The sequence below is a fragment of the Salvelinus fontinalis genome, unplaced genomic scaffold (assembly GCF_029448725.1).
Source record: "Salvelinus fontinalis isolate EN_2023a unplaced genomic scaffold, ASM2944872v1 scaffold_0160, whole genome shotgun sequence".
NCBI classification, from domain to species: domain Eukaryota; kingdom Metazoa; phylum Chordata; class Actinopteri; order Salmoniformes; family Salmonidae; genus Salvelinus; species Salvelinus fontinalis.
In genome coordinates this window covers 59,372-72,985 of record NW_026600369.1, presented here as the reverse complement: position 1 = coordinate 72,985, position 13,614 = coordinate 59,372, and the positions used below count along the sequence as shown (strand labels likewise).

Here is a 13,614-nt window from a genome sequence, read left to right as displayed (position 1 = left end):
AGCAGACACACACACACACACACACACACACATTGCATAGCAGACACACAAACACACCTCAACAAGATATTCACCTCTATCAGGGGATGGATCAGCAGCTCAATAACACAGTTAGTCCACGTTCAAAACACCACAGTGGATCAGCAGCTCAATAACACAGTTAGTCCACGTTCAAAACACCACAGTGGATCAGCAGCTCAATAACACAGTCCACTTTCAAAACACCACAGTGGATCAGCAGCTCAATAACACAGTTAGTCCACTTGCAAAACACCACAGTGACACTCCCACACACTGCCTTCCCATGCATTGTGTGTGTTTGTCCCATACGGCGTTACGTCAGGGAAGCGGTGACGCTGTGAAGCCTGGCTTCTCTTGATTCTGCCCACTATCAATAACATCTGACCTGTGTGATCAATACAGGAGCTGTGTGTAAAGAAACACAAGTCCCTCTCCCCACACACACACAACCCTCTTCCCGTCTCAACGCCCACGCCGTACCACAGAAGCTCAATTCGAAGGCTTCGATCAGCCGCTCGCAATCCATTCTTTCGTTCCGTGTTCTAGTACATTTCTTCAGTTCTTCGTTGTTCCTAATAAAGACAACACACAACCCCTCTATCCCACCACGTTTTGTTCTGACGGACGCAGAGCAACTAGGAGATAACGGTGTTGTTTGACGGTGTCGTAAAGAACTGAGAACACATTAAAAACAGATAAAAGGAAGGGCAGCTCTGACTGAGGTTGGCGATAGTCACATTCATATTCTGACTGCCCACACTGATGTTACAGACTGTATCCCCGCACGCAACACCCGGCTCAAAAGACCATCGCTCTCAAAAGTCTGTACGCAGGCACAAAAAAAGACACACACACACACAGCGGCGTAGACTTACGTGAGCTGACTTGATCCACGTACTGGGGCAGGTATGGGGCCCACAGGTCGATTGTGTCCTTCCTGCCTGACTGACCAATCCTTCGCAGCTCAGCCAGAAGCAGGGCCTGCGCCGCCTCTCTCACCTAGTGGAGAAAGACCCAGGATATTAACATCAGGAGCTGACAACAGAGACATCCCAACAGGTACTAATCCAGTCTCTCAGTGCGTACGCTGGTGGATAGACACACACAGGTTATGGAAACTAATAAAACACAGGTTATGAACCTGGAAGCTAATAAAATAACATGTCATTTGGCAGACACTTTTATCCAAATCTCCTTAAAAATGTAAATGTGTGCGGACATTTTCAAATGGGCGGCCCCATCAGGAATGGCACCGACAACCCTTGGAGTCTGCTAGCGCCACACTCTACCAACGGAGCAACACAGGACGGTTTAAAGTATGTGAGGGAGAGGGAATAGAGTGAACGGGAGAGGAGGGAATAGAGTGAACGGGAAAGAGGGAATAAAGTGAACGGGAGAGGAGGGAGAGGGAATAGAGTGAACGGGAAAGAGGGAATAGAGTGAACGGGAGAGGAGGGAGAGGGAATAGAGTGAACGGGAGAGGAGGGAGAGGGAATAAAGTGAACGGGAGAGGAGGGAGAGGGAATAAAGTGAACGGGAGAGGAGGGAGAGGGAATAAAGTGAACGGGAGAGGAGGGAGAGGGAATAGAGTGAACGGGAGAGGAGGGAATAGAGTGAACGGGAGAGGAGGGAATAGAGTGAACGGGAGAGGAGGGAATAGAGTGAACGGGAGAGGAGGGAATAGAGTGAACGGGAGAGGAGGGAATAGAGTGAACGGGAGAGGAGGGAATAGAGTGAACGGGAGAGGAGGGAATAGAGTGAACGGGAGAGGAGGGAATAGAGTGAACGGGAGAGGAGGGAATAGAGTGAACGGGAGAGGAGGGAATAGAGTGAACGGGAGAGGAGGGAATAGAGTGAACGGGAGAGGAGGGAATAGAGTGAACGGGAGAGGAGGGAATAGAGTGAACGGGAGAGGAGGGAATAGAGTGAACGGGAGAGGAGGGAATAGAGTGAACGGGAGAGGAGGGAATAGAGTGAACGGGAGAGGAGGGAATAGAGTGAACGGGAGAGGAGGGAGAGAGGGAATAGAGTGAACGGGAGAGGAGGGAGAGAGGGAATAGAGTGAACGGGAGAGGAGGGAGAGAGGGAATAGAGTGAACGGTCCTGCCAGTGCAGTGTATTACCTCCTGACAGTGCAGTGTATTACCTACAGACAACGGTCCTGCCAGTGCAGTGTATTACCTACAGACAACGGTCCTGCCAGTGCAGTGTATTACCTCCTGACAGTGCAGTGTATTACCTACAGACAGCGGTCCTGCCAGTGCAGTGTATTACCTACAGACAACGGTCCTGCCAGTGCAGTGTATTACCTCCTGACAGTGCAGTGTATTACCTACAGACAACGGTCCTGCCAGTGCAGTGTATTACCTCCTGACAGTGCAGTGTATTACCTACAGACAGCGGTCCTGCCAGTGCAGTGTATTACCTACAGACAGCGGTCCTGCCAGTGCAGTGTATTACCTCATGACAGTGCAGTGTATTACCTACATACAGCAGTCCTGCCAGTGCAGTGCATTACCTACAGACAGCAGTCCTGCCAGTGCAGTGTATTACCTCCTGCCAGTGCAGTGTATTACCTACAGACAGCAGTCCTGCCAGTGCAGTGTATTACCTCCTGCCAGTGCAGTGTATTACCTACAGACAGCAGTCCTGTCAGTGCAGTGTATTACCTACAGACAGCGGTCCTGCCAGTACAGTGTGTTACCTACAGACAGCGGTCCTGCCAGTGCAGTATATTACATCCAGACAGCGGTCCTGCCAGTGCAGTGTGTTACCTACAGACAGCGGTCCTGCCAGTGCAGTGTATTACCTACAGACAGCGGTCCTGCCAGTGCAGTATATTACATCCAGACAGCAGTCCTGTCAGTGCAGTGTATTACCTACAGACAGCAGTCCTGCCAGTGCAGTGTATTACCTACAGACAGCAGTCCTGCCAGTGCAGTGTATTACCTACAGACAGCAGTCCTGCCAGTGCAGTGTATTACCTACAGACAGCGGTCCTGCCAGTGCAGTGTATTACCTACAGACAGCAGTCCTGCCAGTGCAGTGTATTACCTACAGACAGCGGTCCTGCCAGTGCAGTGTATTACCTCCAGACAGCGGTCCTGCCAGTGCAGTGTATTACCTACAGACAGCGGTCCTGACAGTGTATTACCTCCAGACAGCGGTCCTGCCAGTGCAGTGTATTACCTACAGACAGCGGTCCTGACAGTGTATTACCTACAGACAGCGGTCCTGCCAGTGCAGTGTATTACCTCCAGACAGCGGTCCTGCCAGCGGCGTGCCAACATCTCCAGTAGAGGTGGTCTGAACTTGTCTAGGCCCAGCAGGTCAGGCAGCATCACACAGTGCATAGCAGCCAGCTGGCTCCAGCCTGCAGGGGTTAAAACAGCAGCCGCAAGGTCACACAGAGCAACACAGCAGTCACAGAGCAACACAGTGACCTAGGGGCAGGGGTTATAACAGCAGTCACAGAGCAACACAGTGACCTAGGGGCATGGGTTATAACATCAGTCACAGAGCAACACAGTGACCTAGGGGCAGGGCTTATAACATCAGTCACAGAGCAACACAGTGACCTAGGGGCAGGGGTTAGGACATCAGTGACCTAGGGGCATGGGTTATAACAGCAGTCACAGAGAAACACAGTGACCTAGGGGCAGGGTTTATAACAGCAGTCACAGAGCAACACAGTGACCTAGGGGCATGGGTTATAACATCAGTCACAGAGCAACACAGTGACCTAGGGGCAGGGGTTATAACAGCAGTCACAGAGCAACACAGTGACCTAGGGGCAGGGGTTAGGACAGCAGTCACAGAGCAACACAGTGACCTAGGGGCAGGGGTTAGGACAGCAGTCACAGAGCAACACAGTGACCTAGGGGCAGGGGTTAGGACAGCAGTCACAGAGCAACACAGTGACCTAGGGGCATGGGGTTAGGACAGCAGTCACAGAGCAACACAGTGACCTAGGGGCAGGGGTTATAACAGCAGTCACAGAGCAACACAGTGACCTAGGGGCAGGGGTTAGGACAGCAGTCACAGAGCAACACAGTGACCTAGGGGCAGGGGTTATAACAGCAGTCACAGAGCAACACAGTGACCTAGGGGCATGGGTTATAACATCAGTCACAGAGCAACACAGTGACCTAGGGGCAGGGGTTATAACAGCAGTCACAGAGCAACACAGTGACCTAGGGGCAGGGGTTAGGACAGCAGTCACAGAGCAACACAGTGACCTAGGGGCATGGGTTATAACAGCAGTCACAGAGCAACACAGTGACCTAGGGGCATGGGTTATAACATCAGTCACAGAGCAACACAGTGACCTAGGGGCAGGGGTTATAACAGCAGTCACAGAGCAACACAGTGACCTAGGGGCAGGGGTTATAACAGCAGTCACAGAGCAACACAGTGACCTAGGGGCAGGGGTTATAACAGCAGTCACAGAGCAACACAGTGACCTAGGGGCAGGGGTTATAACAGCAGTCACAGAGCAACACAGTGACCTAGGGTAGTAGACAGGCACAACAAATATTCACTCTCGTTCACACCCGTACACACATACTATCACATCCAAACAACCGTTCACGGGCGCATAAAAAAATATATATATATATATTTGTAAGATCCTACAACATTCAGACAGTCATGTGAACCAACAGCAAGGAAGCAACAGGAGCTTGTGGACAATTCGAATCACTTTGAATGTTATCAAAATAACATATGAATGCAGAAGAGAGTATTTAATAAATCGAACAATGGTATGCATCCTATTCACATATATCATATAAATATATGGGTTTGGGGATTAAATCTTGCCGATTTTTGGGGGATGCACAGCATACAACATTTATTTGTATATGAACATCGTATGGTAGTATACAATGCTGCCCCATACAATAAGTACTTAACTTCAATTGAGTTGTATTATGTATAGCGCTAATAAAACACTATTTCCACTGCCTTCACAAAGTACTGATAGTCCTTGATATCCTCCACGTGTTGTTGTGTTATAGCCTGAATTCAACATGGATTAAATATATTTTTTCTTTTCTCACCTTACTACACACACACACAATACCCCTATAATGACAAAGTGAAAACATATTTGCAAACATTTCTAAACTTAATTGAAAATGAAATACAGAAATGTCGTAAGTATTTCACACCCCTTTTTGCTGGGACACTCCATATTCAGCTCAGGTGCATCTAAATTCCCTTTGAGCATCCATGAGATGTCGCTACAACTTGATTGGAGCCCATTTGTGGCAAATTTAATGGTTTGGACATGATTTAGAAAGAAACACTCCTGCCTATATAAAGGTCCCACAGTTGACCGTTCATGTCAGAGTAGAATCTATACCATGAAGTCCAAGGAACTGTCCGGAGATATAATTGTGATGAAGCATATATCTGGGGAAGGGTATAAAACAAAGTTTCCAAAAGCACAGAGGTCGCCATCGTTGGGAAATAATATGGAATTACCCAGACTCTTGCCTAGAGCTGGCCGTCCAACCAGACTCTTGCCTAGAGCTGGCCGTCCAACCAGACTTTGCCTAGAGCTGGCTGTCCAAACAGACTCTTGCCTAGAGCTGGCCGTCCAACCAGACTCTTGCCTAGAGCTGGCCGTCCAACCAGACTCTTGCCTAGAGCTGGCCGTCCAACCAGACTCTGCCTAGAGCTGGCCGTCCAACCAGACTTTGCCTAGAGCTGGCTGTCCAAACAGACTCTTGCCTAGAGCTGGCCGTCCAACCAGACTCTTGCCTAGAGCTGGCCGTCCAACCAGACTCTTGCCTAGAGCTGGCCGTCCAACCAGACTCTTGCCTAGAGCTGGCCGTCCAACCAGACTCTGCCTAGAGCTGGCCGTCCAACCAAACTGAGCAACCAACGCAAGAAAGACCTTGGTCAGAGAGAGGTGACCAAGAATCCAACTACGGAGTTCCTTGGCTGAGATGAGAGAACCTGCCAGAAGGAAATCTCTGCAGCACTTCACAAATCGTGGCTTCATGGGAGAATGGCCAGACGGATGCCACTCCTGAGAAAAAGACATATGACATCACGGCTGGGGTTTGCAAAAAGGCACAGGAAAGACTCCGAGCATGAGGCAAAAGATTATGCGGTCTGATGAGACAAACTGAGCTCTTTGGCCTCAACGCAAAGCGCTATATCTTTAGAAAACCAGGCACAGCTCATCACCCATCTAACACCATTCCTAGTGTGAAGCATGGTGGTGGCAGCATCATGCTATGGGGATGCTTTTCAGCAGCAAGGACCAGGAGACTGGTATGGATAGAGGAAACAGTGAATGGAGCCAGACAAGTCCTTGATGAGAACCTGCTTCAGAGTGCAAACGACCTTAGACTGGAGCAAAAATTAACATTCAAACAGGACGAGCAGACAGCCAAAGCAATGCTGGAATGGCTTCAGAACAAGAATGTGAAAGTCTGACTGAAAAATGGAGGAAATACTTTAAGATTGCTGTTCACCGCCAAACCCCATCTAACTTAACAAAGCTTGAGAAAACCTGCAGGGAAGAATGGGACAAAATCCCCAAATCCAGTTGTGCAAAGCTGATACAGACATACCCAAGACGACTCAAAGCTGATACAGACATACCCAAGACGACTCAAAGCTGGAACAGACATACCCAAGACGACTCAAAGCTGATACAGACATACCCAAGACGACTCAAAGCTGGAACAGACATACCCAAGACGACTCAAAACTGATACAGACATACCCAAGACGACTCAAAGCTGATACAGACATAGCAGAGACGACTCATAGCTGATACAGACATAGCAGAGACGACTCATAGCTGATACAGACATAGCCGAAACGACTCAAAGCTGATACAGACATACCCAAAACGACTCAAAGCTGATACAGACATACCCAAGACGACTCAAAGTTGATTCAGACATACCCAAGACGACTCAAAGCTGGAACAGACATACCCAAGACGACTCAAAACTGATACAGACATACCCAAGACGACTCAAAGCTGGAACAGACATACCCAAGACGACTCAAAACTGATACAGACATACCCAAGACGACTCAAAGCTGATACAGACATAGCCGAAACGACTCAAAGCTGATACAGACATAGCAGAGACGACTCATAGCTGATACAGACATACCCAAGACGACTCAAAGCTGATACAGACATAGCAGAGACGACTCATAGCTGATACAGACATACCCAAGACGACTCAAAGCTGATACAGACATAGCCGAAACGACTCAAAGCTGATACAGACATACCCAAGACGACTCAAAGCTGATACAGACATAGCCGAAACGACTCAAAGCTGATACAGACATAGCAGAGACGACTCATAGCTGTAGTTACCACCAAAAGTGCTGATATTGGACTCAGGGGTATGAATACTTATCGATATTTCTAAACACATGTTTTCACTGTCATTATGGGATCAAAAAATATTTCAATGAAATCCATTTTGAATTCAGGCTGTAACATAGAATAAGGGGTCTGAATACTATCTTTAGGAACTGTATTTACTCACTACAGAATTTAACAAAATGTCAGGGCCATCTGTGTCACCATCTTTGTAAAAATGAATAACTTATTATTTAATTAATCAAAGTCTTCGAAAAATAATTACAACATAGATTATTTTATTTTTTTACAAATTGCAACAAACAATTGTTTAATAATTTGCCAATATATCATTGGATCTGCCTTTTGGTAAAGAATAAATGGCCACTAAGGAGACCAAGGGCAACAATCTGTTGCACTGCGAATATCAGTGAACTTGCCTATTTAGAATCGACAGAGACAATTTTACAGATCCTTCTAAAAATGGTATTTATCCTGAAAGTGTATGTTTCTGTGAATCTATTGAATTAACTTGAAAATCTTTGTTCTCTTGAGATTAAAGGAGTAAACAAAAACCACATTTTAGTTTTCCTATTTTTAAAAATTAAAAATCTAAATTGTTTAGATCGTTAAAAAAAAAAAAAAATGGAAAAATGCTACTACAAATCCATCTGGAAAAACCACTATGAATCTACTATGAATCCAGCTGAAAAATAAAACTTGAAATTCAGCACTGCATAAAAGAGAGAAGAACAAATCCAAGCGGGTCCCTGTGACTCAAGGTGTTGATGTTGTGTTCTCTGGTAGTGTTCTCTCCCCGGCGGAACGAGCACAACACAGAACACATACACAGTGACATCTGGAACCGTATTCACAAAGCATCCAGTTGCCTTATTCATTAGGATTTACAAAAAGGCAGAAAAAAACTCAAGACGCTTTGTGAATATAGGTCCTGTAAAAGGAAAGACTGACAGACTTGAAACAATCACCAGGAACAAAAGACACGGACCAGAACAGACAAGAATGAACAACACACGACCGAGATGGGGCACTATTTGGACCAAGGGGAAGGTGAGCGCATGGCAGATGAGGGGGGGGGGGGGGGGGGGAAACAGAGAGAAATGAAATTGAGAGAGAAAGATGAAGATAGAGAGAGTATATAGTCAGAGGGCAATGTTGTCAAGGGGTTGGTTGTACCTTCGTTGACTGAGGGACAATGGAAAGCGGCAGGACCTGGGGGAAAAGCCCCAGTGCCAGGAGTGGTAGTACTGGTAGTAGCAGCAACAGCAGCGGCTTGCAGAGGAAATGAAAGATCAGTCGAGAGGGGAAAAAGATAAAAACACGGACTCCACAGTTTTCAGGAGAACAGCAGAAACAGCCGTTAGTAAGAGACATGAAGCAAACAGAGAACCACAGAGTTTGGGAGTTAATAGATTTCAGAAGCTTTTCTAATAATCTAATTATTACACAGCTAGCTTTGAGCATTTGAAACCATTTTTAACTTACTTCAGCCCAAACATGTAATTATTTATGTCATGTATCATCTGTAACGTTTTATAAAACAAATGCCATATTTTAAAAAAAAAAAAAAACCTAATACATTACTTTGTGACAATAACAAGTATACACAGTACCAGTCAAAAGTTCAGACACACCTACTCATTAAAGGATTTTTCTTTATATTTTCTACATTGCATAATAATAGTGAAGACATCAAACCTATGAAATATCCCATATGGAATCATGTAGTATCTAGAAAGTGACAAAAAGCCACCCTTTGCCTTGATGACAGCTTTGCACACTCTTGGCATTCTCTCAACCAGCTTCACCTGGAATGCTTTTCCAACAGTCTTGAAGGAGTTCCCACATATGCTGAGTACTTGTTGGCTGATTTTCCTTCACTCTGTTGTCCAACTCATCCCAAATCATCTCAATTGGGTTGAGGTTGGGTGATTGTGGAGGCCGGGTCATCTGATTAAGCACTCTATCACTATCCTTCTTGGTCAAATAGCCCTTACACAGCCTGGAGTTGTGTTTTGGAGCATTGTTGTGTTGAAAAACAAATTATATCCCATCTGGTCTGGGGTTAGTGGGACTGGCATATCGCTGCAGAATGCTGTGGTTGTCATGCTGGTTAAGTGTGCCTTGAATTCTAAATAAATCACTGACAGTGACACGAGAAAAACACCCCTACACCATCACACCTCCTCCTCCATGCTTCACAGTGGGAACTACACATGCAGAGAACATCCGTTCACCTACTCTGCGTCTCACAAAGGCACGGCGGTTGGAACCAAAAATCTCAAATTTAGACTCATCAGCCCAAAGGACAAATTTCCACCGGTCTAATGTCCATTGCTCGTGTTCCTTGGCCCAAACGTCTTCTTCTTATTGGTGTCCTTTAGTAGTGGTTTCTTGCAGCAATTTGACCATGAAGGCCTGATTCACACAGTCTCCTCTGAACAGTTGATGTTGAGATGTGTCTGTTACTTGAACTCTGAAGCATTTATTTGGGCTGCAATTTCTGAGGCTGGTAACTCTAATGAACTTATCCTCTGCAGCAGAGGTAAAACCGGGTCTTCCTTTCCTGTGGCGGTCCTCATGAGAGCTAGTTTCATTATAGCGCTTGATGGTATTTGCGACTGCACATGAAGAAACTTTCAAAGTTCTAATTGAAATGCATTCCAGGTGACTACGTTATGAAGCTGGTTGAGAGAATTCAAAGAGGGTGCAAAGCTGTCATCAAGGCAAAGGGTGGCTACATTGAATAAACTCAAATATGTTTTGATTTGTTTAACACTTTTTTAGTTACTACATGATTCCGTATGTGTTATTTCATAGTTTTGCTGTCTTCACTATTATTATACAATATAGAATATAGTAAAAAAAAAAATAAAGAAATAAAGAAAAAACATTGAATGAGTAGGTGTGTCCAACCCTTTGACTGGTCCTGTATGTGTTGTAACATTTTAAATCCCCAGATTGAGAGACCAGAGAAACAATAAAGTACATCAGAAGAGAAACAGAACAGACGTTTCCAAAATACATTTGTATTGTCAGACACACGTCATATATATACACACACACACAAGGTGAGAGAGTTCAGTGGGAAAAAACGTGTTTTGTTTTCAAACCCGGCGAGTTAGGAGGATGGGTTTAGGCTATGTTATATCAACTAGGAAGATGGGTGGTGGCACAAACATGTCATGTGTGACTTGGGAGTCCCACCTGGCTCTGTGATTTCCCCACTGAATTATCCCTAGAGAGGAGCAGAGCGGAGGAAGGTGAGTGCGAGAGAGGGGTGAGGGCTGGGGGGGAGGTCAAGAGAGGGGTGAGGGCTGGGGGGGCGCAAGAGAGGGGTGAGTGCTGGGGGGGGCCCAAGAGAGGGGTGAGTGCTGGGGGGGCCCCAGCTTGAGAAAGCTCAAGCCATGCAGACAGTGAATGACACCAGGAGGAGAGGGAGAGGAGGAGGAGAGGGAGAGACGAGGGAAAGGAGGAGGAGATGGAGAGGAGAGGGAGAGGAAGAGGAGGAGGAGAGGGAGAGAAGGAGGAGAGGGAGAGACGGAGGAGAGGGAGAGGGGGAGGAGAGGGGGAGGAGAGGGAGAGACGGAGGAGAGGGGGAGGAGAGGGAGAGACGGAGGAGAGGGGGAGGAGAGGGAGAGACGGAGGAGAGGGGGAGGAGAGGGAGAGACGGAGGAGAGGGAGAGACGGAGGAGAGGGGGAGGAGAGGGAGAGGAGGAGAGGGAGAGACGAGGGAAAGGAGGAGGAGAGGGAAAGGAGGAGGAGAGGGAAAGGAGGAGGAGAGGGAAAGGAGGAGGAGAGGGAAAGGAGGAGGAGAGGGAGAGATGAGGGAAAGGAGGAGGAGAGGGAAAGGAGGAGGAGAGGGAGAGATGAGGGAGAGGAGGAGGAGAGGGAGAGGAGGAGGAGAGGGAGAGACGAGGGAAAGGAGGAGGAGAGGGAGAGACGAGGGAAAGGAGGAGGAGAGGGAGAGACGAGGGAAAGGTGGAGGACAGGGAAAGGAGGAGGAGAGGGAGAGACGAGCGAGAGGAGGAGGAGAGGGAGAGACGAGCGAGAGGAGAGGGAGAGGGATAGGTGGAGGAGAGGGAGAGGCGAGGGAAAGGAGGAGGAGAGGGAGAGGGAGAGATGAGGGAAAGGAGGAGGAGAGGGAGAGGAGGAGGAGAGGGGGAGGAGAGGGAGATGAGGAGGAGAGGGGGAGGAGAGGAGGAGGAGAGGGAGAGGAGGAGGAGGGGGAGAGAAGGAGGAGAGGGAGAGAAGGAGGAGAGGGAGAGAAGGAGGAGAGGGAGAGAAGGAGGAGAGGGAGAGAAGGAGGAGAGGGAGAGAAGGAGGAGAGGGAGAGGAGGAGAGGGAGAGGCTGGCAGACTGATAGCAGGTTGTCAGAGCAGTGTGGGAGGAGAATTTAATACAAATTATAATACAGGGGGAAAAATTACCATGTGACATTGCCATAGAAACCAAAGAATTAAGATTGTCAAAGTCAATTATGGAATTAACTGAAACAAATAATACTAATTGTCTAACATGTAGTTTAATGTGAAAAGACCTTGTCAGTTGGTCAACCAGTTTTACCTAGTGGGTTAGCTGTAAATCTTATCACATTCCCCCCCTTTTTAAATCAAACCAGGTACCTGGCTTCTCAGGATGAAGTCAAACACACAATAATGCAATAAATCTATATATGGATTAATGTAATTAAAATGAAAAGGCATTGCAGAAACACATATTATATGTTATTTTTGTTGTCGTGCGCGAATAAAGCCGTTGAAGAATAAATCCTATGAAGCAGTAGAAGTCTTTCTCCAAACCAACTGCCGTTCCCATAATAACAGACAAGAGACGTGATCGTAGATTCTCTCGCTCCCCTGCCTCTCGCTCCCCTGCCTCTCGCTCCCCTGCCTCTCGCTCCCCTGCCTCTCGCTCCCCTGCCTCTCGCTCCCCTGCCTCTCGCTCCCCTGCCTCTCGCTCCCCTGCCTCTCGCTCCCCTGCCTCTCGCTCCCCTGCCTCTCCCTCCCCTGCCTCTCCCTCCCCTGCCTCTCCCTCCCCTGCCTCTCCCTCCCCTGCCTCTCCCTCCCCTGCCTCTCCCTCCCCTGCCTCTCCCTCCCCTGCCTCTCCCTCCCCTGCCTCTCCCTCCCCTGCCTCTCCCTCTCTCTCTCCAAGCCCTTCATGTTCCTTAATGGCTGTGTGACAGCCTGAGAAAGCATTAGTTTCTCCAAATCCCTCTCTTTTAACAAGTTGCTACGGCGCTCACCATGCTGTTCCAAAACACTTACAAGGTGTTCCAAATTGCACGCTATTCCTTTTCTAGTGCACTACTTTTGTATTTATAGTTACAATTATAGGGAATCGGGTACCATTTGGAACGTAGCCTATATGCCTTTATCTTGGCACCAGATTTAAAAGAACGACTCCATTAAAGAACACTTAATGACACAACCGGGGAAACAGTTTTCACCGAACGGATGATGAATAGATGAATAGAGCAGGAAACGAGAAGAAGAAAACCCTCTCGACGCTTTGAGTAACTTTCGTTATCGCCTCAAAACCAAAACAACCATTGAGAATCAATAGCCACTATATAAAGTGGGTATCATTATCTCTTCACATTATGTAGTGTTATAAAGCGGGATTGAAATAGATTTAATTGTGATTTTTTTTTGTGTGTGTCATTGATCTATACAAAATACTAGATAATGTCAAAGTAAAGAAATGTAATACCTTTTTACAAATGATTAACAATTAAATAACTTAAAAAGTCGGTGCATAAGTATTCACGCCCTTTGTTAAGGCAAGCCGAAATTAGTTTAGGCTGAACAAAAAAACCTAAGTTAAAATGGACTTTGTGTTAAATAATAGGGGTTGACATGATTTTTGAATGACTACTCCTCTTCCTCTGTCTCCCATACATACAACATCTGTAAGGTCCCTCAGTCAAATATTGAATTTCAATCACAGATTCAACTACAGAAGACCAGGAAGTGTTTCAAACGCCTCATAAAGAAGGGCAGTGATTGGTAGATGGTTAACAATAACAAAATCCGACATTGAATCTCTCTTTAAGCACGGGCCATATAATACCGATGCTGTATTAAAACCCCCCAGACACAAAGACGCAGTCGTCCTTCTGAACTGAGCTGCAGGACGGGAAGGAAACTGCTCGGGGATGTTACCATGACGCTATTGGTGATTATTAAAACAGCTACAGAGTTCAGTTTGGTTGTGATGGGAGAAAA

At 46.9% G+C, this 13,614-nt stretch overlaps 1 protein-coding gene across 7 annotated transcripts in view; it reads right to left on the bottom strand.

Moving 5' to 3' along the window:
- The window catches only part of LOC129843765 (WD repeat-containing protein 7-like), a gene marked incomplete at its 5' end in the record, with an annotated part of 295,613 nt that overhangs the window by 229,870 nt on the left and 52,129 nt on the right, over positions 1-13,614 (bottom strand). For 6 of the 7 annotated variants that reach the window (XR_008757881.1, XR_008757880.1, XR_008757883.1 and 3 more), the window contains 3 exon segments: positions 897-1,020; positions 3,276-3,394; positions 8,564-8,659. Coding sequence is in view for 2 of the 7 variants with exons in the window: in XM_055912362.1 (XP_055768337.1) it covers positions 897-1,020; positions 3,276-3,394; positions 8,564-8,659 (339 nt within the window). 7 annotated transcript variants of the gene reach the window in all.